A 26,637-nucleotide genomic window follows, 5' to 3' on the forward strand; every position below is an offset into this window, starting at 1 on the left:
CCAATGTCATACTTCATATTTACTAAAGTATTAGAATAAACCGTTGAAAATCTGTCAAATCAATAATACTAATCAGAAATCGGATACAGACATTAAACATTATATATATAGTATTATATAATAATACATATATATAAATAACATTTTCATAATTACGAGGAGGTTAAGAGAGTTGTAACCCTCCCATCTTGAGATTTTTTTAAACAACTAGCATATTTTTAAATATTTTACATACCTTCAGATAGTTTTGGCTGGTTTTGTAAAATATTACCATCTTGTGACTGTGTTAAAGTATCGGTTTTAGTACAAGCTTTGTTAACAGATCCTATATAGTATTAAAACAAAAACAAAAAAAATCAATACAAATGTATATAAAAATAGAATATGTACTTGCATGAGTTACAAAATATATGTGTATAATAAACTTATATAATATATTTTTTTTAACAATAATTTTTATTGTCAGTGCAACAGATATTTCACGTCTATAAATTGGTTTTGAATATTTTGATCCATTGAATTTAAATAAAATGTACATGGGGTGTTACACAATATATATTTAACCAATATATGCAGCAATAATTATTTTAGTTAACGCTATTAATGACTATAAATACCTATGTACTATCCCACATAACAATACTATGTTACTATAATGTTAAATAAGTGTACATGATTTAATGTTAGACATTATCTTAATGTAGTCATTCAGTTAAAATTCTATTAAAACAACCTTCCTACAATGTACATGCAAGGTGCTCTCGTTGATATTTGGTCCAAATTCTGATGTTAAACTAACATCCAAATTGAATGTCTATTCAATGTTAACATGTAAATCTGAAGATCATATTCCTAATAGGCTTCGTCAAACTTAGAATAACACTTCTGTAATATTAACAAGGAAGTAATTATGCATCAACAAAAATATTACTGTAAGGTTAATTGGAACTTTAAAAAAATATAAAAAATATATATATATATAATATATGTGTGTTATATATATATATAATATATGTGTATTGTATATATATATATTAATTATACAAATAATGCATAATATAATATACAAAATAGAGCATAGGTATTAAACAGTCGTAGGTATTTATACAAGAGGATGGGGAGGTTAATTCCTTGAACCTCCCCTCCCTTAAGCATGCTCCAGATACTAAAGAAATAGGAAATATAATAGAGTGCACATCATTTAAATCAAATATTTTATTTATTATACATTTAAATATATAAATATTATATAAGATCATCATTATATTACAAAGAATGAACTGTTATGGTTTTTTCAAACGAAATGGTGCATGAATAAGATGAGTTCCGATTCTGGTTTCAATGTCTGTTGTACTGGTATCTTTAAAATCGTGTACGCGTCTAACTGCATCTGATAACAATCAATGAAAAAAAGTTTTATTCATGTAACACTAAAACTTTTTAAATATTATTTATTTATGTTAGTGTATCAAAATCAAAATTTGAACTAGTAGTTTTTGAGTTATTTAACTTTGGGTACTAAGAATAATAGGTCTTTAATAATGGGTTTGAAAGATATGAGGTCAATGGTGAAGTTTATCTATATTTATAATTTGTAAGTATCCATGTACTATGATTTGAGAAAAATCAAAGTTATTATAACGGCTTGACTCCTTAGTAGTACAGAAGTCAGAAATTCTCAAGATAATATATTTAAAAAAATCAGAATTTGAATAAATTTATTATTAAATGAAAAAGGGGAGTGAACATGATGGGTGAATCATCTTGTAAATAGTATATACATATCAAAAACAGTAAAGTTTACAATACTCAATAACATATTTTTAAAAAAAAAATCAAAAAAAACTAGAAACTATGGACAGACAAACAAATTATGTTTAGATTAAATACACAAAATAGTGCCTCAAATGATTGGCAAGTTTCATTAATTGGAAAATACATTGAAAAATTGAACATATTATAAGAGTAATATTATAGCTATAATAAATTAGTTGTGATGACAATAACTATTGTCTTCTAGAAGATGGAAAATTAAAATGATAGGTTCATACATGTTATTATAATATATTGATATTATGAACGCTGCAAGCCAATACAACAATTTCCAAAACAAACGCTTTTTTTTTGCAATGGGCTGCCCCAATTTATTGTTATTTTGGCCAAAATTACCAGCCAATTGTTAGGTGTATTATTTAGAAATAAACTGCAGTTTTCAGAAACTACCATACAATAATTATATGGGTTCATATAAACAATCACCAAATATTTTAAACATTATAGTGAGCCAATATAACTGTCTCTCAAACATGATTGAGTAGGCAGTAGTCCATTAAATCAATGAATGCAACTTTGTGTAAGTATTTTATAATCAAATTATAACAGTTATTTATAAAAATTTGGTATACTAACCATGAATTACACTGCATATTGAGAGGCTGGAAAATTTCTTTTTTTTTTTGTTCCTGCCAAAGTAGGAGTAATTTTGAAGCAGTTCATCTTTGAATAGTTTGTTTAAAATTCTTGCTAGTATGATTTTTACTTTCGATCCTCCAGACAAGGATAACTCTTTTACCTGAGAAATATATTAGGAGCTATTGTTAATGAATTTACCAAATAATAAAAAACCAAGAAGTGCTTACTAACCAATTTTTTTCTATAAGTTGGAGAACTTTGAATTTGATTTTCAATGTTTATTAGATCGTTCTCACTTTCTAAAGGAAACAAGCAGTCTAAATTTGAGAAGTCTTCTTTTTCGATATCCAAGTGTTTATCCTTAGATGCAGTTATTTTCTTTAATTGTTCATTGATGGATTTCAATTCAATTTTCATAACAACTTGATTGGCCAAAAGTTTTCTCAAACACACATCTAAGTATGAATATTAATTAAATTAAATAAAAATGTATAAATATAAAAATATTTGGTTATTTCTAGGCATTAATAATCATTAATAAAACGTATTAATACATATATCTATATTATGCATGATGCTTGATATATCATATTATATTTGTATGCATAAAAAACTAAATACCTATACAAAAAATAGCTTAAATATGTATATTATGCTTATGTATTATAGTTCTTCATGTTCATCATTTATTATCATAACACATACTTTTAGTACTATGTATCTTAACTTTTCAATCTCTATTCCCTATTTTTAATTGTCTCTATTATTAAAGCAATAAATTAAAAAGGAATTTTGTTTCACGTTATTGTATAAGGTCTAGTTTTTAAAATATTAATAAAATAAATATATATAATATACACATTTTATGTTGTTATAGTTATAATAATGATCAATTTATAAATTTACCAGGCGGTAGACCATTCAGCATTTGTTGAGTCGAAAATCGTTTTTTGGGAGAATGGGAATAAGCATTGAACATATTATGGTTATATGGAGATCTGTGGGTTATTTGTTTTCCTTTTTTAGGAGACTTTAAATTAGTCTGTTCGCTGCTCTTCTGAGATAAATACTCTAGACATTAAAATAAAATTGATTATAAGATAATTTTGTATTTCTCGAATATAGTATGTAACACTCACCACCACCATTGGAAATCATGTTATAATCATCATCAGCATTCAACATATTATGGTTATATGGAGATCTGTAGGTTTGTTTTCCTTTTTTAGGAGACTTTAAATTAGTCTGTTCGCTGCTCTTCTGAGATAAATACTCTAGACATTAAAATTAAATTGATTATAAGATAATTTTGTATTTCTCGAGTATAGTATGTAACACTCACCACCACCATTGGAAATCATGTTATAATCATCATCAGCATTCAACATATTATGATTATATGGAGATCTGTAGGTTTGTTTTCCTTTTTTAGGAGACTTTAAATTAGTCTGTTCGCTGCTCTTCTGAGATAAATACTCTAGACATTAAAATTAAATTGATTATAAGATAATTTTGTATTTCTCGAATATAGTATGTAACACTCACCACCACCATTGGAAATCATGTTATAATCATCATCAGCATTCAACATATTATGGTTATATGGAGATCTGTAGGTTGTTTTCCTTTTTTAGGAGACTTTAAATAGTCTGTTCGCTGCTCTTCTGAGATAAATACTCTAGACATTAAAATTAAATTGATTATAAGATAATTTTGTATTTCTCGAGTATAGTATGTAACACTCACCACCACCATTGGAAATCATGTATAATCATCATCAGCATTCAACATATTATGGTTATATGGAGATCTGTAGGTTTGTTTTCCTTTTTTAGGAGACTTTAAATTAGTCTGTTCGCTGCTCTTCTGAGATAAATACTCTAGACATTAAAATTAAATTGATTATAAGATAATTTTGTATTTCTCGAATATAGTATGTAACACTCACCACCACCATTGGAAATCATGTTATAATCATCATCAGCATTCAACATATTATGGTTATATGGAGATCTGTAGGTTTGTTTTCCTTTTTTAGGAGACTTTAAATTAGTCTGTTCGCTGCTCTTCTGAGATAAATACTCTAGACATTAAAATTAAATTGATTATAAGATAATTTTGTATTTCTCGAGTATAGTATGTAACACTCACCACCACCATTGGAAATCATGTTATAATCATCATCAGCATTCAACATATTATGGTTATATGGAGATCTGTAGGTTTGTTTTCCTTTTTTAGGAGACTTTAAATTAGTCTGTTCGCTGCTCTTCTGAGATAATACTCTAGACATTAAAATTAAATTGATTATAAGATAATTTTGTATTTCTCGAATATAGTATGTAACACTCACCACCACCACCATTGGAAATCATGTTATAATCATCATCAGCATTCAACATATTATGGTTATATGGAGATCTGTAGGTTTGTTTTCCTTTTTTAGGAGACTTTAAATTAGTCTGTTCGCTGCTCTCCTGAGATAAATACTCTAGACATTAAAATTAAATTGATTATAAGATAATTTTGTATTTCTCGAGTATAATATGTAACACTCACCACCACCATTGGAAATCATGTTATAATCATCATCAGCATTCAACATATTATGGTTATATGGAGATCTGTGGGTTTGTTTTCCTTTTTTAGGAGACTTTAAATTAGTCAGTTCGCTGCTTTTCTGAGATTCATATTCTAGAAATTAAATAAAAATTAGTATTAGATAATTTTGTATTTCTCGAGTATAATATGTAACACTCACCACCACCATTGGAAATCATGTTATAATCATCATCAGCATTCAACATATTATGGTTATATGGAGATCTGTGGGTTTGTTTTCCTTTTTTAGGAGACTTTAAATTAGTCAGTTCGCTGCTTTTCTGAGATTCATATTCTAGAATTAAATAAAAATTAGTATTAGATAATTTTGTATTTCTCGAGTATAATATGTAACACTCACCACCACCATTGGAAATCATGTTATAATCATCATCAGCATTCAACATATTATGGTTATATGGAGATCTGTGGGTTTGTTTTCCTTTTTTAGGAGACTTTAAATTAGTCAGTTCGCTGCTTTTCTGAGATTCATATTCTAGAAATTAAATAAAAATTAGTATTAGATAATTTTGTGTTGTCTCAGTCTTACAAATATACAACATTGTAAGTAGGATAGGATACAACATATTAACATACAAGTAGGATGTATTTTATTTTTTATTGACTTGTATAATAATATTATTATTTAGGTAGAACATAATATTATGTTAGCTCTAAACAACCTGCAAGTGCTTATGCAACTATAGTTTATAATATAGTAACCATTTTAATTTTAGAATACTCAAGGCTGTATAATTATCAAGGCTGGGCAAGTTAACAATATTTTTTAACTCAGTTAAGTTAAGTTAAATTAAAATCAAAATCAAGGTAATAGTTAAAAGTTAATTCAACATTTTCTATTAATTGAACTAAGTTAAGAGTTAACCAACATTTAATATTAACTTTTTAACTCAAGTCAAGTTAGTTAAAAAAAAAAGTTTCTTGTTTTCATAAAGGTAAAATTAAAATAATCGGTACCTATAAAATTGTTCAAGTCATTAGACCAAAGAACTATTATATGTGTTCCAAAAGGTTTCTGTACAAAGTTTGTTAGCATACTTATAAAATATTCGAATGTGTACTAGCAATTTGTATGTATTGTTTTTCTGCAAATATTCCTAAGTATTAGATGCTCATTATTTTCAATTATATAATAATAAAATAACATTATAAATCAAGAAAAGTCTAGTTCGCCCAGCGTTATCTACTATACAGATATTAATTCTTAATAAGTATAATATAATAATAATAATTTATAGGAATATCTATAACTATAACCGCCAGCTGGCGACGATGGCGAAAAATAACGGACATTGATAATATTTGTAGTTTGATAATATAAGTATTTATATTTTAAACAAATTTGAAAACTTATTGCATTTACATAAAAATTAAAATTGAAATTAACTTAACTTGTTTAAACGTAAAATTAACTCAAGTTAATCTAAAGTTAATTCAAAATCTCCTTAAGTTAATAAACATAAAAAAAAATAACTTATTAAGTTTAAAAGTTAAATTAACTTAACTGCCCATCCTTGATAATTATACATATTATTACTTTTGGTTTTAGTTCTTAACAAAATATTAGCAACACAAAACTAACCTGAATCTTCTGAATCCATTAGAACAGGGCAATCGTCATCATCAGGTGTTCTAAGCAATGGTTTTTTCGCAGATTTTCCTGGAAACTTTTTTATGGCATCAAATATTTTTCTGGCACACCGTTTTTTCCTGTTTTTCTTAGCACATTCTTCATCAGTTTCTGTATTAATGTCAGTCCTAGTTTCAACTCTAGTTAGTCTATCTTTACATTTTTGTAAATCATCTAAAACATTTTTAAATATAATTATTTTTTCTGTCGAACCAATTATGATGTCCTTATCTCAATTAAAACTTACCAGCAGAAGACATGATATTTATGAAATTATATTTCTCCCAATCATCATTGGGCATTATATCATCATCCATAACCATCTTATCATATTTTCTTTTTGTTAGTTGATGGTCAACTGGTGGAAAATAGGATTGATCCAATGTTGGAGTGATCCAACGTTTAGGGACAATCTGTATTCCATCAGTAAATTCCACAATAACATATTTTCTATAGTAATATATAAGATAAACATAAAATTATAAAATAAATTAAGTTTCTTAAATGGGTATTATTTTCACAATAAATTGTTAATTCATATGTTTTTAACCAAAAAGTTTGCATACCTACATTTAATAACAATATACCTGTAAATAGGTATTCAAATTGTCATTTTTGATATAGTTTAAAAAAAAAAATTAAATGTTGCAAAAATGTTTACTTGTACAAACATTTAGCTAGTTGGCAACATTCATACCAGTCTATCCAAACTACCTACATAGTATAACAATATTTTGCTATTTGTATAACCGTATACGCATGGCACAAAATAAATTACATTTATTTTTTTATAGGTAAATAATAATTTAATGCGAAAGAACGTGTGTTGTATATAGATTGCCCAGCCAGGTACAAACACGCAGCATGTTTATAATGCCTAATAATTTGAAGATAATTAGGTAAATACAACATGTTATTAAAATAAAACAATTCTTAATTTATTACTATTACTATTAATAATATTAATAATTAATATCTAATAAAAGTAAAAACCTTAATAGGTATACACCGTTTCAAAAGAGAACATCATACCAGGCGGCCACGGGAAAAACCCGTTTTCTTACGTAGATCTGGTATAATAATTCTCTTTTGAAACAGGGTATAGGTAATAATTAAATAATATTAGTAACATTTAGTAATGTTACTACATTTTGCGATATTAATATTATAAAAATGATCTTACCTTAACTCATCCATATTATAATAAAATATATAAGTTATTCGCGAACATCCGAAAATATTAAACACAGTACACTAGGTATAAAAATGAAAATGACGACGTGACGTTATCGACGACCTTTACGGTACGCGCAAAGTGAACAAGAGTCTATAACAGTATAACTTAATACTTATGAGTGAAGTGACAATAATGAAAATAATTGACAACAGAATATCGTAAGCAAATAGTATAAAGTAATCCGTAGTCCGTAGTCCGTACTGCGTAGTGCGTGTGGAGTGTGGACTGTGACCTGTGCTCTGTGGGTATTTAACTTTTTCCCCATGTCATTTCCGCTACCCGCCACCGCGCCATCGAACCAGCTCCGATAAACGATAACGGCCAATGGGAATATTCTTAATATTTTGTCTTTATAAATCACATAATATCTTTGATTATCATGTTGATAAGTTGATTACTTCTTACATACGGCGTACAATACGTAAAATGTACACAGCATACTAGCATATATTATATTATATATAATTATAATTATTATAATGGTCTAAGGGACTAAATAATATTTTGTTCTAGGTATATTATTTATTTAAATACGCTATTTATTGTAGTTGGGCGATTTTAAAAATGAGCCATAGAAGCCAAACTAGTAAAAAAAGACGTGTTCGTGAAGAACTTGTCGATATGACACAAGATTTTGAAAACGAAGATGTTAGTTTTGGTCTCATAAATGACCTAGAAGAGGAATCCATTGAAACACCGTTAGTTACAACAGGTACCTAATGGCTAATACCTATTACATTATTGAATACGAATGGTTCAGAGCGGAGACTGTACCTAATACCTATGTCCTATACTTATAATTTAATTTCATTGTTATTAGTATTATTTTTTCTATTATTACCTAATACCTATGAAAGGTTGGATTAATTTAATTCTAGACAAAATAATTTAGTAGACACTTAATGTAGTGTTATTGTAGCTTGTGCGCAATAAGACATATTAATGTTATGATGTGAACAGTTTAATAGATTTCAACAAAATATTTATTTACTAGTTAATATAATTAAACAAAATTTAATTTAATGATCTTAACGTTGATCCTACATAAGAAACCTTTATTATTATAAAGTTAATTTTTATCATTACCTTTTCAACCTATTTAAATAATATAAAAGTTAAGAATCGCGGACGTTTCACCCCCGCCGTTTCGTCCCCGTCAAAAAAACCAGTCCCCGGACGTTTCGTCCCCGGCAATTTTTAAGATAGGACGTTTCATCCCGGAGAGTTATTAGACATAGGACGTTTACTCCCCACCATATTTTGATAAGTACTTTAATTTTAAATGAACAATTTAATTTTAAATGACAATACTACAAAATTACAAATACATATTCAATATTCACACAATATAATTACAAATAGTCAAAATTTAAATAAATCACAATTATATTAAGTCATATTGAATTTCGTAAAAATGAATAAATGAATACATTTTTAGGTCAACTGACTTATTTTTTTTAAATAATATAAAATGTCACTATGGTTATTATATTTAAATGTTGTACAAAATTACTGTAGTTTCAGTATTTTCAGTACATTTATTAATTCATTTTGTTTTTGTATCAATGCAGTCGTTGCAGACGCATTGCACATCTGTATTGATTCGATAAATATATATAAATTAGGATGTTTAATTCTTACAATATTTTTTAATTTTTTGTTGAACCTTTCTGACACGTTGTTGATCCGACCATAGCCTTCTTTTGTGACGTTGTAAACGTTCCACATGTGTGGTAAAAATATTGGTGGATGTCGTAGAAAGCGAGTTGTACCGTACCTACTCCGTTATTGTGGATTTGTAAGTTCCGTTGACGTAAGTTGAATCAAAATACACCAAGATATCGTCTAATCCTTCTAATGATTTAAAATAATTGGATAATAGTGACATTCCTACATATTTTTTAAATACTTAAAGATTATAAAACTACTTAAAAATTAATAAATAATAACGATTTAAGAAACCTGAGAACCGAATGTCTTTTAATCAAAATATGCCGGGGACTAAAGTCCTATGTCTTATAACTCTCCGGGACGAAACGTCCTATCTTAAAAATTACCGGGGACGAAACGTCCGTGGATTGGTTTTTTTGACGGGGACGAAACGGCGGGGGCGAAACGTCCGTTTACCAAAAGTTAAATACTAAATATAGTTATTCAATTATAAAAATCAGAAAAGTCATTAAACTAAAATTTAAATGCATTCAATTAATTTTGTATACAATTAATTGTACAACATTAATATATTAGTTAAACTGATAAAAATTGAACTATATGTTCTTGCAGTAATATAATAGTTTAGGTATATGATAAGACAAAGCAACTCCTCTCACAGTATTTTTCAAATTGGAATTTATTTATTTTATTTGTAGAATCATCATCCAAGTTATATGATGTAGAAAATATTCCAAGTTGTTCGACGAGCAGTAAGCCAGAATCAGAAAATATTTCAGATACATTTGATTTTTCTGATGAAGATGATGCACTTGATTTAGAAAGTTGTAGCTCAAGTGATGAAGAATTTGATGAAAACTTTACAAATAATATGAGTACAGAAGTGGGCTCTATTCGAAATAAACTAGCAGAATGGAGTATAAAACACCGAATAACACATGCTGCAATTTCTGATTTGTTGGTAATTCTTAAGTCTTCATATGATTCTTCTCTTCCAATAGACGCCAGAACCTTATTGAAAACTGATATTTCTAATAGTAAAATCATACTTAAAGAAGTACCTCCCGGTTTTTACTACCATTTTGGTATAAAAAGTGGTATAAAAAATCATTACGATTTCACGGATGATAGTAATGGCGTTATTAAATTAGTTGTGGGTATTGACGGGCTGCCGTTAACAAAAAGTTCAAAAAGTACTTTTTGGCCGATATTATGCTACATAAGGCCACATTCCCAAGTTGTATTTCCTGTCGGTATATACTGGGGAAATGAAAAACCAACAGAAAGTAATGTATTCATGCACGATTTTGTTCTGGAAATTAGTGATTTAATTACAAATGGAATAGAAGTACAAAATAAAAAAGGCATTTTGTACAAGTTAAAAGTTATAATGGATGTATTTGTATGTGACGTACCGGCCAAATCATATATTCTGAAAACAAAAAGTCACAGTGGGTTTTTTTCATGTTCGAGGTGTTTTGTTGAAGGAAATTATACAGGACACAGAGTGTGTTTTCCAGATCTTAACTGTACAAAAAGAACTCATGAGAACTTTATAACTAAACAAAATGAAGAACATCATATTGGAATGTCTCTTTCTATTATTACAGACATACCCGGCATAGATATTATTAAATCATTTAGTCTTGACTACATGCATCTCATCTGTCTCGGTGTTATGAAAAAAATGATAAACCTGTGGTTAAAAGGTCCACTAATTAATCGTATTGGCAGCAGAAAAAGCACAGAATTGAGTATTTTATTATTAAGTATGAAACAATATACACCTGTTGATTTTCAACGAAAACCACGGGGTTTGGATGAATTCAACCGATGGAAAGCCACTGAGCTGAGAATGTTTTTATTATACTTTGGTCCTGTCGTATTAAAGTATATTATAAATAAAAAATGTTACTTGAATTTTCTATGTTTGCATGTTAGCATGAGATTACTTTTAACTCCAAATATAAGTGATCGGTATTTAACATTTTGTAGAGAGCTACTAAACTATTTTATCAAAACGTTTAGTAAGATATATGGTGAACAATTTATTTCTCATAATATTCATGCATTGGAACATATCTGTGATGATTACATTAATTTTGGGCCATTAGATAACTGTAGTGCATTTCCCTTTGAGAATCACATGTCAGTATTAAAAAAATATTTAAGGAAAAGTCATCAACCACTACAACAAGCTGTTAAACGTTATAATGAAGAAACTAAGTATTTGAATACTCAAAATTCAAATGTATTTAATAAAGATTCATTTTTATTTAAACAACCTCACCATGATGGCCCATTACCAATACCATTAATGTCTAAAAATGTCAATCAATATAAAATAGTAAAATTGAAAAACATGGAAATAAGATGTAATGAAAAAGATTGTTATGTACAGACAGTTGAAAAAACCGTTTTCAAAGTAGTAAATATAATCAAAAATATAGAAGACACTAAAAATGAATGTATTTTAATAGGATATACTTTTTATGATACATCTTTATTTTATAATCAACCTATTTCAAGTTCAAAACTGGAATAGTTTCAATAACTAATAGCTATTGTGATAATTTGATACAATTGCCAATTACACAAATTGTATGCAAATTTATTTTTCTTAAAACTTTAGATGATAAGCAGTCAGCTATTGTAATACCAATATTACATACACTATAATTTAATAATATTAGGTAAGTTATGTTTTTTTTTTTTATATAGTTAAAAATGGGTTTGATTGTTTGATACATAAATTTATATTGATAAATGATATTATATCTACTTATAATAATTTTTAATATCAAACATAATAATATAATGTAATATGTGAATTTTACGTTTATATACACTAGTATTTTAATAATTATAATTTAATAATATTAATACAAGATTAATTACCTACCAGTTAATGTGTGCATAATAATTATGCATATATATTATATATATTTGTTATTGCCACTTATTGGACTTGATTAATATAATTTTAGTTTATGTAACACTTTTTTAATTTATTGTATTCTTTTTTTGAAATTATATTATTTTTTAATTAAAATAATATATATTTAATAGTTATAGAACTATTATAGAAGCCTAGGTACTTTGACAGTTTGAATGTATAGCTATTGAAGGTATGATTTTACTTGACGAAATGCTGGTTAACAACTTAGTTTTTATTTGTCTTTTTATTATCACAATGAAAAAGTGTGAATTGTAAATTGTTTAATATTGAGTAGGTACTACTGTTAATACTTATTCATTTTTATGTGTTACCTTTTAAAATTATAAAATGTACTGCAAGGGGGAGTTTAATATGATTTAAAAAGTCATGTGACTATATATTATATTTCTTCAGAATTAAAATATTGTATCTACCCTATTCTCTTTCATTATTATTTACAATATTGCAATTTGCAAACAAATATAATATGGTATTTAATAATTATTTATTATAATCTATTATGATAGAATCATATCACATTATTATCACCTATAGGTATTATAGGTACTAAAAATGCAACAATATTGAATTATAAAAATTATATATATACCTATTAACTCTTATTAAAACTTAGTCCAACACCAATAAATCATAGGTAGATACTACAAAAGTAGGTACCTACCTACCTATTATAAAAAAAAATGTGAGAAAACTCATATTCTCCTAAAAGCTCCTTTTACCTATTATATATTCAAATATTTACCCTGCAATCTTCTATTACCTATAGCTATGATACAATGTATAATCATTAATCATAGAAAAACCTATAAATGTATATAATAATGCTTGGATAATGTTTATTTATAGGTGGCCTTAAAATGTTGAAATTTAAATACACGTAAAACCTTAAAGTAAAGTATAATTTATAATGTTCTGTTTGTAGTTTTAAATTAACCCTTGTATAACATTAAAACTATAATTGTTAATAAACACTTTGCTCTTAGCATTAATTCAATATTATAATAGTATTAGAAAATTAATATTCTTATTGTGATATTACTAGAATACTACTGGAGTATTACAATATACATATTAAATACATAATGGGTGTTTAATATTCCTGTAATGTTTAATGTTACAAAATGCTATGTGGGATGTAGGTATTATTGACAAAAATACTAAATTAATAAATATTTTTATCCTTACATGTTAGTTGTCATAAGTTGTAGCATGAAGTTTTTGAATCATATTTTACAATAATATTTATTATATAAACTGTATTGTAATATGACTAGATTAATAATCTTAAAAATATAATTTATGAGCAAATAATTGAATATAATATTACCTGTGTTTTCAATATTTTGATCATGAAATAATACTTTTTTCACTTTTATACTATTATGATCAGAACTCGTTTCATATAATAATTGTGTCTCATTATTATTTTTTCGACTGTCCAAGTGCCAACAGGAGATGAAATTATATGTTGTGTATTTTCAATAGATTTATCTAATACAGACACAATATGTTTTTCAGGTGTTAAACAATTAACACCATCAATAATAATATTAGGGTTACCTGCAAAATTAAAAAAATACTCTCATAAGTTTAAATATACACTAACATTATAGTTATCACTATAACAAATTACACAGTACATTTTTCTATTCAAAATAAAGAGGTAATTTAAAAAACAAAAATTGAATTAAATTTTTTTTTTATTATTATTATTATTATTTATTAACAGGTGGAGTTCTATACAACAGTTTCACATTATGAATTTACAATTAAATAATTAATACAAAAACTACACACATGGATTTAACAAGATAATAATAACAATAATTTTATTGTAGGTAGATATAATAATTATAATTATATATGATGAATAATGGTAAGTATTTACCAATAAATTACCAATGAACTTTGTGTTTAAATAAAAGATTAAATTAAATTGTATATTCAAGGAAGTAATATTATGAATAATGAAGATAAAAATTAAAAATGATTCATATTATATATTACTGTAATAGCAACCACCTTAATGCTAATTAAAATAAATAATATATAATAATTAATGTAGGTATTAGGCATAATCTTTAGTTTAAATATAAAATAAAATTACTTAGTATTTTCTTTTTTAAATTTACTAATATATTTAATATATTTAATTTTATGTTTTTCTTTTTTCTATTATATGAAATAAGATTAGAATTCGATTGATTTGTGTGGTCAATATTTATATAATTATTTAAATATTCATCTTTATATATTGTAAAAAGATAAAATATTATTACTTTGGCCTTTGTCAATTTTCCAAAGGGGATCTTTGTCTGAGTCATATAAGTTATCATTAGAGTCATCAGAATATTCAAAAATATTTGTTTCTTTGTTTGAAAAAGTGGATTTAGAAATATCTAAAAAGTTTTTATACAAATGAAAACAATATTACTTAAAATTACAATTGAATAATTAAAAAAAGATTAATATTAAAATCTTACCATTATAACGAGGAGGACAGCTTTCAGAAGATGTTTTTGTTTTATTTGAGACTTTAAATTTTTTTGATTTCACATTAGGGGACAAACTTTGACCTCTATTAAGGGGGCTGTAGTTGGTCGTGTTTTAAGGAAATTTATATAGGCAATATAACATGATGATATTTAAGTGACTTGTAAGTGTGTGCAATGTAAACGAACATAAGTGTGTGTGAGTCTAATCTGTAATCGTTTTCGGACAATATTTCCTAGAAACCATCCTTCGTCGCCACCAAACATCGTAAACAATGAACAATTATGCGGGTCATAAATATTATTATACGTATTATATATTATTTTATACGTATTATACGTATTATATACAGGTATAAGTATAGAGTATAGCTATACATTTTATATAATATTATTAATTACTCAATCAATCCATAATTTACAATTGTTCAGAAGTAGCATTCACTGTTTACTGTATTTTTTGTTGATTTTTTACATTTAATTCATAATATACTTAACGTTATTACATTTACATAAATATACATACTATTATAATTTATAGGTTAGAGATTTTGAAATAAAAGTAATGCAATCTAAGTATAATTACCAATTCAAAATATATTTTATTTATAAATTCTTATCCTTATATAGTTACACAACGTAATCTGATTATTCACGTAGACATCGGTTTCGATCAATTCTTGAGTCTATTAACTCGGGTAACATCGCTTCAAAATAAAATTTTTCTAATGATAATTTCATTTTGGTTTCAAAAAATTATCATCTCTTAAAATTTTTTGGTATATTATACCTGTAAACATAAAAAAAAATAGAAAACAATTTTACATTAATTTATTATTACTAATATTAATTGCATAATTTAAATATTATAAATTACCTTTAGGTGACCATAATATTATAAAATAACAAAACAATCTTTGAGTTATTTGTAATTGACCCATAACTTGAAAATAATACTTGTCACTTGTTTTTAATTGTAAATTACATTGACTGTCTAGAGTTGCAAACTTTAATTTTCCAGTTTATATTGCTTCTTTTGGAGTTAAATGTTTGATTGAAGAGGGACATTTTATTTCAACTATACCGTTAGTATTTATTAGTCCATCAGGACTAGCTGCTAAATACGGCAGTTGTTCATGAATAAAAAGGCCAGAATCTTGAATTTTGAATCCTGATAATTTTTCAAACTCTGTTTTCGCAAAGGGTTCACACTCAATACCATATTTCGTATGATCATTACCACAAAATGTATTATACAAGATAGATTTTATTGTATTAGCTCTAGAAGTCGACGGTCGAAGTTTACAAATGATTCCAAAGTGTGACGCGGTTAAACGAATTCGTCGTTCTCTATGCCATAATTCACATTCCGATTGAAGTGTAGTCGATTTTTCAATGAATTCAATTTCGTCACTATTTTTTATAATTTTATTTGTCATAAATTCCAATTTATGTTTTTCGTAATCATCTTCATCCATATCCAATTCTTCACAAATATTTTCTTCACAATTGCCATAGTCTTTATCTGCAGTTATGTTAACTTTAGTAACTCGTCTACTACTTGGTTTAAACATAAGTTTTCTTTTCACTTTACATACTTTCAACCTCTGTTTTCTACTTATAAAACGTTTGGTAAAATCACCTGGACTTACATTGCAAATTGTTTTATGTAAAATACTTATTGATTTTGGACCTGCATATTAATTTTGTCTAAAACTTATGTTACGTAAATATTCTAATTTTATCGTTGTTTAAAATATATTAGAATGCTGAGCCAAGTGATAATTGTATTAAATTTACAATGTGTGTGTGTCTGTTCTTTATTCTTATTCTTATTATTATTTGTATGAATTATTATACCTAAAAAATAATCCCGTTTTTCCCTCATTTTTTTGGGGTTTTTCCAAAATTAAATTAAGATTAGAAAGTTAAAATTTTTAACTTTTGACCCCCCAAGGTACCAACTAGATTCAATTTCCTTTTCAAAGAGGGGCTGAAGTCAAAGTCGAAGCATTTTTACTGCTCCAAATGTTGTCGGCAGACAAAAAAAAAACACACATCATTGTAAAATCATTACATTCATCACTCCGTTTAGAATCTAAAACAAAAGTAATAATAGTAATAGGATATCAACTTACTCGTCATTTTTCGGCGTGTCGTTTACATCATCATTACTTGATATTTCTAATAACGCGGTTTCATCTTCTCCTGCTATTGATGGGTACGATATATTACAAGTCGAATTATGTAGATTATCAACTGTATTCTCTACAGTATCAATACTAATTTCTGGGGTCGTAGAACAAATAGTAGAAGTAGATGGGTTCATTGGTTCCTCAGTTATTTCATTTGTCTACAGTTTGAAAAGATGTAAATACTATTGATAAACATTTATTTAAACCAATATAAAGATTATTTAAAAAGTGTGCAATTTTTAATGAGCGTTGTAAGTTGGAATTTTGGTTTAAAAATTTATTATATTATAACCTATATTATAACCTGCATTATTTCTACTCAAAAACGTTATAAAGTTGTTATAAGTAAAATTTAAAAAAAAAATTGAGCGTAAATCTACTAAAGTTTTTATGAAAACTATAATGATGTTGAACAGTCTTCATTATCATTGCTGGCTTGCTGCCTTATGTAACCCACTAAATTAAATTAATGTTTTTATAATTACCTGAACATCACAGCTATGATCTTCGTCACTTTTTTTTTTATTGATTGTAAATTTTTCAATCTATATTTTTTCAACTTTGGTGCACTTAACTTGCACCTAGTTTTTCGGCCAAAACGCCAGTCCTTACCCATTTGGTAAAATAATGAAAAAAAACACAAAACAATGGAAGCTTATAAACAACTTAACTGATCGGAGTGTTCGAGTGTAGTATTGAAATCAAATGATTCATATAGGCGCCAGGCGGTATATAGATATTTTATATATAATATAATATGGGTTGTATTAAATTACGGTATAATATAGTTATTATTGATTATTATTATCCATTAGTGATTTTTCTATACCTATCCAGTAATCCTTATCCGCTAATTGTTTCCAAGAATCGATGTCTCGCCGCACCGAGCAACCGCCGCGCCGCGCGCCGGAAGCAGCTATCACACGCGCACGCACGTGTCAATGATTTACGAAAAACGAAAATATATTCTTGTGTGCATAACTATAAAAACTACTAAAAGCGGTAGTAAATTACACATACTTTGGATTGTCCGATTTGAATGTTTAATACATGTATGAATTCGTTGACAAATAATCTAGGCTTTTTAGGAAGTCGATTTTTGATTTAAAATCAGATATGCTCAAAATAAGTACAAATATAATGCAATTATTTCACAGGATTTTTGAAAAAACTATCTTAATTTTTAGGTCTTTTAAAATTGAAAATCAAAAATCGGCTTCCTAAAAAGCCTAGATATTTTGTCAACGAACTCATACATGTATAAAAAATTTAAATCGGACAATCCGAAGTATGTATAATTTACCACCGCTTATTGGTCTAAAACGTATGAAAAATACGCGTGCTGCAGCCCCCTTAACATTTTTTTTTCCTTCTTGATATCATATCAGTAATGTCATCAGCACTAGACAAATCTGATTTTTGCATAGCCAACGGTAATTTTATTTTAGCTTCACTATATGAACCTGAACAATTTGAGCAAAACTAATCAGTATACAATCCACTAGATTATATTAATCTTTATAAACTAATTTAAAATTTCTTAACTATAAACTTTATTTCCAATTTGTCTAGATTTGAAAAATATGAAGTCATTCATACTAGGTTTAATTCGTTTTTGAATAAATTTCTTGGCTTGCTTAGAAGCTTTAGGCCAAGCACAAGAATTATTTTTTAACCAAAATTTAGGTACCACTTCAATACTAGAATCATCACAAAACTCTACAATAATCCAACCAACTAAATCATGATCATCCATCTAAAAAAAAATTAAAGAATTAAATTTATAAAATGTTAACAATACTTTATGTAATTATATAGGTATAATGTATATGTACCTACTATTATAAATAGTTAAAAATTCAAAGTACCTAATAATTTATAAATATCCTTGTATTAAGATTTAAATCCTACTAGATAAGTTACTTCTTGCATAATTTTTAAATACTTGTTTATATACATTTTATTTACATTTTTATTTACAATTTTATTTACATTTGTATTTATTTAAATGTCTGTATGTATGATAGGCATGGCTATCTGTAAGCCATTATGATTAAGCACCATCATTTTTTTTTAATATCAGATATTGCCCAGTATTTTAATTGACTTGATAACTTTTTAATTTCAAATATTTCAATAATTGTTGAATTAATGGGTTCTTCAAAATATGGTAATAATACATTGTAATTTTTACCAATAAGCATTATAACACCATCTTTTTGAGCAAAATTCATGTATTTGACGATTTCTTTATTTTTAGTTAATATAAAACTATCACATTCTTTTTTAATTTTAATGGTTATACTTTGGTATATCATAGTGTAATATTATGGTCCTATTAAATCTTCAACAAGAGGACCGTTATCATGAACATGTTTTAAGACTGGTTTATTATCCATTAATGTTTCTTTACTTGAATTATTTAGTATGTATAGTTCATATTTTTCATAATATCTATTAACAATTTGTTGTAATGGTTTTTCATTTTTTCGAAGATTAGATTTTATTTCTTTCATAAAATTTTCAAAACCAAATGCTGAACAATTATCAAGGGGACCAAACAAATCATAATCATCACATAAGTGTAACAAAGCGTGGACATTATGTGACACAAAATTTTGTCCATAAATAGCTTGAAAGTTCTTGACAAAAAAATCCAATAGCTCTCTTGCATATTGAAGTAGGAAATTTTTATCAGGACTTAATAAAATTAACATTGCAATATTCAATACCATAAAGTTGGTATAAATGTCTTCACGTAAAATGGTTTTTAACACAACAGGTCCTGTGTATAGTAAAAATAAACGAAATTCGGTAGCTTTCCAGCGACAAAAATCTTGAAGACATCTACTCTTTCTAGAGAAATCAGATGTAATGAATGAATTGCATGCTAACAATGAAGTTGATATTTCGTTTAATTTAGAAAATCTAAGTCTGACATTTAATGGTCCTTTAATCCAGAGATAAATTAGTTTTTTACAAACGCCTAAGCAGACTAAATGCATATAATCAAGTGCAAATGAAGTTACAGAGTTAAAACTTTGTAATTCAATAAGAATAGAAGTTTCATTTGAACTGTGATAATCTTCATCCTCAAAATTCAGATATGAATCATGATTTCTTTTATTTGATTTTATTTGAGAATAAGGAAAACATACTCGATTACATACATATTCTCCCTCAATAGTGCAACGAGTACACGAAGAAAACCCGGTATGGCCTTTCACTTTTAAACGAATGCTTTTGCAGGAGCATCACAACAAAATAATGTAATATTTACTTTAATATTAATACCATTCATTAAAATACCTTCAGTTTCCAAATGTTTAGCTTCAGTGACAAAATCAATTAAATACTCATTGCTGTCTTTCGGTTTTTCAAATCCCCAGTATAGACCAACAAGAAAAACTATTCTTTTTAGTGGAGGTTCAACTAAAATGGAAGCTAATATTGGCCAAAATTGTGAGTTGTTACTTTTTGAAATTGGTAATCCATCAATACCAATGGAAATTTTAATATCTTGTACATTTGTTGGAGCATATAATTTAATTCCTTTTTTTAAACCAAAATTATGATATACTCCAGGATTGACAATTCGATTTTCTTTTGATTTACAAATAGGAGTATTTAAAATTGTGCGGCAATCAATTGGTAAATTATTAAAACAACTATGCATTTGTAAACCTTTTAACAAACTATTAACAGCATTTTGAGGAATTTTAAAATCTATTGCCCAAGTAGCTAAAAATTCCTGAGTTGAAAATTGTTTGGATGAATTTGTGAACAGTTCTCCATCTAAATTTAAAGTATGTGTAATTGGTGGTTCATGGTGGTCTTGGTATATGATAATGGCAAATTAATTGAAGCATTTGATGGAAAATCATTTCAAATATTGTCAGAGTTTTTAAAGCTGGACGAAGCTGAGTGATCATAATCAATTAAAGGCATACATTTTAAATTATTTATTTCCGAGACATTTTCTGGTGGCTTATATTCCAATGGATTTGAATGTGAAAGCAATTTGTAACGAAACAACAGATATCGACACTAACCCATCTGGTGGTAATCAGATGAAATAACCAGCGATCTGGATGATTGAATAGCGTCACTAGCGGTGACAAAGTGAACCAGTTGTCGACAGTCTATTTAGTGTCCACAACTGGTTGACACAAGAGCGCGCGTTACCGCATGATGATATAAGCAACACAACACCTTTGCTAATTTAATATGTTAACATTTGCATATATACAATATATTTCGCAACAATAATTTAATACACCGACGAATATATCAGTACGCATAAGGCTTGACCGAGAAGGCATAGAATAAGATCGGAGATGACTGAAATAAGGAGATGTCACCGACGAACTACTACCAGACCCTGACCGTCCGCAACATGCAGATATACCACCCATCAATAAACAGCTAGACATCATTCAGTCTTCGTCGAAAAGAGGCGTTCCGGTTATATAGAAACACCATCGACCGAAGACAACGGCAGCAGTAAACGTAAGTGAATGGCTCCGTGGGTTACGAACCATCGTAGCAGCACCGCGACAGCTTACTCTCCACCTGTCTCCGCCTAATTGGCGTACGGGCTACGTACCAACGTAGCAGCACTGTACGTCCGAGTCAGGCGTTCCCTCCGTTTCCCTCGTCTACCTTGGCGTACGGGCTACGTACCAACGTAGCAGCACTGTGCGTCCGAGTCAGGCGTTCCCTCCGTTTCCCTCGTCTACATCGGCGTACGGGCTACGAACCACCATAGCAGCACCGTGCGTCCGAGTACGGCGTTCCCCCCCGTTTCCTCCGTCTACATCGGCGTACGGGCTACGGACCACCGTAGCACCGCACGTCCGATTTACGACAATCTTCTGATAGGTAATTATTTTACGGAAGATACACTTTACAATATTTACTGTGCAATCGATGTTCGTGTTATATTTCGGTATTTTGTATGTATAACGATCTTCCTTATATGCTTATTTGTACACCGTATTAATGTCACTATCATACATATAACCATTGTAATATTATTTATTTTATATTCTCTAATCTTATATTGTTAATATTTGTTATAATTCAATGTTTGTAAATGTATCCTATTATTTATACGTTTAAAGTACATAATATGTATATTCGATATAATAAAAGTTAACATTTCATTAACCAAAACACACGAGTTAAGTTTTGTTACAAATTCCTCAACAATTTTTATTTCTTCTCTTATTTTCCTTCTCTTAGTGCATACACTCTCTATTCTTCTAATAGACATAATTAGCTATTGTCACTAAGTCAATTCCAAATATACTTAGGTACCACCCCAACCTATCAAAACCAAATTTATTATTATGTATAGTACTATAATAGCTAGTACATATTTATATTGAGTAGGTACCTACTACCTACTTACAATTGTATATTTTTTAAATCATCAACAAAATAAAGTAAAATATATTTATCAAAATTTCTCTACATTTTTTTTTTTTTTTAAAAATACCTATCTATTAAAGTTAAATATTATTTAAATGATGGTTTTATTTTTAAAATATATATTATTTAATAAAAGTACTATACTCCGGCCCACGAAAGAACGACCGTAAAAACTCGTCCGACGCTGCGCATCGATTCCCCTTCCATATCGCATGCCGGGCGATCGGACACCGGTCGGTAACGGTCGCTGGTAGTCGACAACGGCATTCCTGTATACATAGCGATTACAGTGTTTTTGCGTTTTGCTGTAATTTTTCGTAGTTCGTTAGTCGTTTTTACGTATTATTACGATTTTGCTGTGACTATTTTCTTGTGTGTGTTTTTGTTAAAACAGTATTTATTAATTTTTTTTTAAGTTTAGTTTAAAGTTAGTTGTTGTTTAAACTAATAACTATATATCTATAATGGAAATAACGCCTACTAAAAGAAATCGTCAAGGAAAGGTAAGCATTTTTAATTATTTATGTATCTTATTTATAATTATAGGTAAGGCAGGGGACTTGTAGACTTGTAAATTTTGCATATACTTTTCATTGATTTAATTAGAATTCAGAATTATTAATTTAATAAATAATATAATTTAATTAAGTCTAAGGAATATAATATGATTGCATTCATTGTAATTAGAAATAGCTGATTTTTGTATAATTCGTTTATAATATTAAAATATATATCATAAAGTACTTACTGTAAGAAATATGCACTAAAAGCAAAAAAAAATCAAAATATGCATTTATATACAAAATAAAAATTTTTATATGGTTTTAAATTTAAAAATCAATAATTAATCTACGAGAAAATAATGATTTTCGTTAAAATACTTAATTAAATACAAAATTAATTTTACCTAAGATTATGAAGACATATATTTATTTATTTCATTGTTGATTAGAAAAGCAGAAGAATAAAAATGCGTACTATATTTTTTCTTTTAGATTATTCATACCTGCCAAAAAGAAATGATCATTAATTTGTACAAAGACCTCATGAGAAAGGAACCCGAGATCAGATACGAAGATTTACTATTTAGACTGTCAGAAGGATCAGGAATTGGCATCGGAACAATTAAGAAGACGTTACGTGAGTACAAATCTACTGGTAAAGTATCATCACCAAAAAATAAGAAGTTACGAAGTACAATTTGTGAAAAATTGGACGATTTTGACAAGAATGCGATTCGACAAAAGATCCATCAATTTTGGTTTAGGAAAGAAATTCCAACATTAGCAAAAATTATTCAAGCTGTTCAAGATGATCCTGACCTACCAAATTTATCTCGTTCTTCGTTTCAAAGGTTATTAAAGGATATGCAGTTTGAGTACACAAAAAGAAATAGGAATAGTGCTCTCACTGAACGTGAAGACCTCGTTTTATGGCGGCGTCAATATATCTCCCAAATACGACGTTATCGCCAAGAAGGACGAACAATATATTATCTTGATGAAACGTGGGTTAATGTCGGAGATTGTTCATCGAGAGTTTGGGTTGACAAAACTGTTAAATCCCACAAAGACGCATTTCTAAAAGGTTTAACAACTGGTGCGCGTAATCCGACAGGTAAAGGCAAACGTCTTATTGTCGTACACATAGGTTCGTCTCAGGGGTTCGTCGATGGTGGTTTTTTGTGTTTTGAGTCAAAGAAAAACACATCTGACTACCATGATGAAATGAACGGCGATACCTTTTTCGAATAGTTTTGTAGTATTTTGCCTAAATTAAATGACAATGCGGTAATAATACTGGATAATGCTCCATACCACTCGGTGAAAAAAGAGTCCATACCAACAACTGCATGGACAAAGGCCAGGATACAACAATGGCTCGAATCAAAAGGTGTAGTTATTACGGAACCTTTGGTAAAAATCGAGTTGTTACAAAAAGTTAAACAAATCAAAAATCAATTTGAAAAATACGTTGTAGACGAAGAGGCAAAAAAACAAAACAAAACTGTACTGCGTTTACCACCGTATCATTGCGAACTCAATCCAATTGAGTTGGCATGGTCGGTGGTAAAAGGACATGTCAAGACCAATAACACAACTTTTAAATTAAATGACGTTCGGCAATTATTAATTGATGGTATACAGCGAGTGACTCCGGAAATGTGGTCCAATTTCATTTCACATACAATAAAAGAAGAAGATAAATTTTGGCAAATAGACTTCATTTCGGATGACATATTGGAAGAAAACGAATCACAACATGTACTAACAATTACCGGACAAACAACTTCAGATGATAGTGACTAAAATATTTATGGCATTTATAAAACTAAAATGTATATAGATAATAATGTTTATTTTGTTATTACTATAACTATTTTTATTATAACTTTTTTCAGAAGAACTTTTTTTATAACTTTTTTTTTAGAATTATAATTGATACTATTATCATCATCAACAGTACAATGTATTATTATTTATTTGTTTAATCCATATCATCCGACAACTTTTGTAATACAAGCATGTTATAAAACTCATTTTGTCGCTATTAAAAGGAATAATTTGATTTATTTGAATACAAATTTCAGGAATTTTAAATTTGTTCACAGTTCGTAACGTACGTATAATAATTAAAATCACGACAATGACGTGCACGTATTTATTGAGTTATTTGAACATCTGTATACACGCCGTGGTCGTCGCCGCCGTCGGGTAGTGGGAATTTAACTATGGTGGGAGATATTCAGGTTGACAGCGCTCGCGACGTTCAGTATCGATGCGCGAATTACGGTCGTTCTTTCGTGGGCCGGAGTATATTAAGTATTATTAATGTTTTTATTAATTGCTAATTTCATATAGGTGCCTAACCTAACCTATATATGATGTATACCATCGTTTCATAATAGGTAGGTCAATTCACTCTAATTTTTAAGCTAATGAAGCTACACGTGAATTGCTGATCGTAAATTTGCTACTACACTATGTAAATTGTAAATCGTAAATATAAAATATAAATTTCAAATATGTGAATATTTTACTTACCATATAAACCGCCCAAACTCCACTGGACACTGGTTAGTCTAAACGTTTAGTGTAGACGTGTAGTCGTACTATATTATAAAGATTAAAAAATTATGCGTATTACACGTGCATTATAATTACACTATATATAGTTGTTCGCACTTTGCAGCTTTATAATATCGTTAACTTCTTTTTCTCCTTTGTCATAATTAAACATTTAAAAACTCCGCAATACAGTGTACACGTCGACACTCGGCAATTGGTAACAAAAGTCTAAGACAAACCGTTTAACGAAAAGTTTAATGTTTAAAAAAGCAAAACTCGAACGAGTAGTGAGTGACAATTGCTCAGTGCTGACCAAAATGCGTCTTGTTCACGCATCTCACCGCAAAATGAGAACCACTGCAAGCGCTTATATCGGACACCACAAAACAACACCAATCTGTCTACGTAGTGCGCACCGCGCGACTGTATTAGCAGTTAGCACTTGGCAGTTAGCAGTGTTAGCACAAACACACTGTTACTGTTATTGTTTGATTTCACTTGCCCACGCCGGACATGCCACAAATAGAACTTTTGCTATTACTAGTTGCGATTATTACACGTTGTATATTTTATTTACGTGCAATAATATTCCTTTGTGATTTATTACCCTTTTCATTTGTAATTTTTGTTATTGTTTAATAACTGATCAAAACCGCAATGTTTGAAATGTTCCTATGATTCTGTATACACGGTCATGTCTCAGTTTAGCTACTTACGCGAAAACGGTTCATTATCTTAATCCGAATAGACTATAATATAATAATATAAAATTCTGGAAAATATAAAAATAAATTTTGATGAAGACAATCTTGGTAAATACTAAATAGTAAATACGTACTGCCTAAATGTTATAAAATACCATCGATTTATCCTAAGATAAGCATATTAAATTTTATTTTATTATTATTCAAGTTAAAC

General features: G+C 28.1%; 1 protein-coding gene and 1 pseudogene across 1 annotated transcript; one reads left to right on the forward strand and one right to left on the reverse strand.

Annotated features, from left to right (window-relative positions):
* Window positions 1–1,228: 1,228 nt before the first annotated feature.
* On the reverse strand, window positions 1,229–8,242 carry LOC114129564 (uncharacterized; annotated as a pseudogene).
* Window positions 8,243–23,115: 14,873 nt separating this feature from the next.
* Window positions 23,116–24,960, forward strand: LOC114132672 (uncharacterized). Its single transcript, XM_050202789.1, has 3 exons — window positions 23,116–23,154; window positions 23,647–24,291; window positions 24,406–24,960. The coding sequence occupies exons 1-3, from the start codon at window positions 23,116–23,118 to the stop codon at window positions 24,958–24,960; spliced, it is 1,239 nt and encodes a 412-aa protein (XP_050058746.1).
* The last annotated feature ends 1,677 nt before the right edge of the window (window positions 24,961–26,637 follow it).

The sequence above is a fragment of the Aphis gossypii genome, chromosome 3 (assembly GCF_020184175.1).
Source record: "Aphis gossypii isolate Hap1 chromosome 3, ASM2018417v2, whole genome shotgun sequence".
NCBI lineage: Eukaryota > Metazoa > Arthropoda > Insecta > Hemiptera > Aphididae > Aphis > Aphis gossypii.

Excerpts from the sequence above, each read along its gene's own strand:
- LOC114132672 (XM_050202789.1), top strand. The coding sequence starts at position 23,116 with ATGGAAATAACGCCTACTAAAAGAAATCGTCAAGGAAAG. Across the intron at positions 23,155-23,646 it reads AAAGAAATCGTCAAGGAAAG|ATTATTCATACCTGCCAAAA; the intron begins GTAAGCATTTTT and ends TTTTTCTTTTAG. Across the intron at positions 24,292-24,405 it reads AAGGCAAACGTCTTATTGTC|TTTTGTAGTATTTTGCCTAA; the intron begins GTACACATAGGT and ends TTTTTCGAATAG.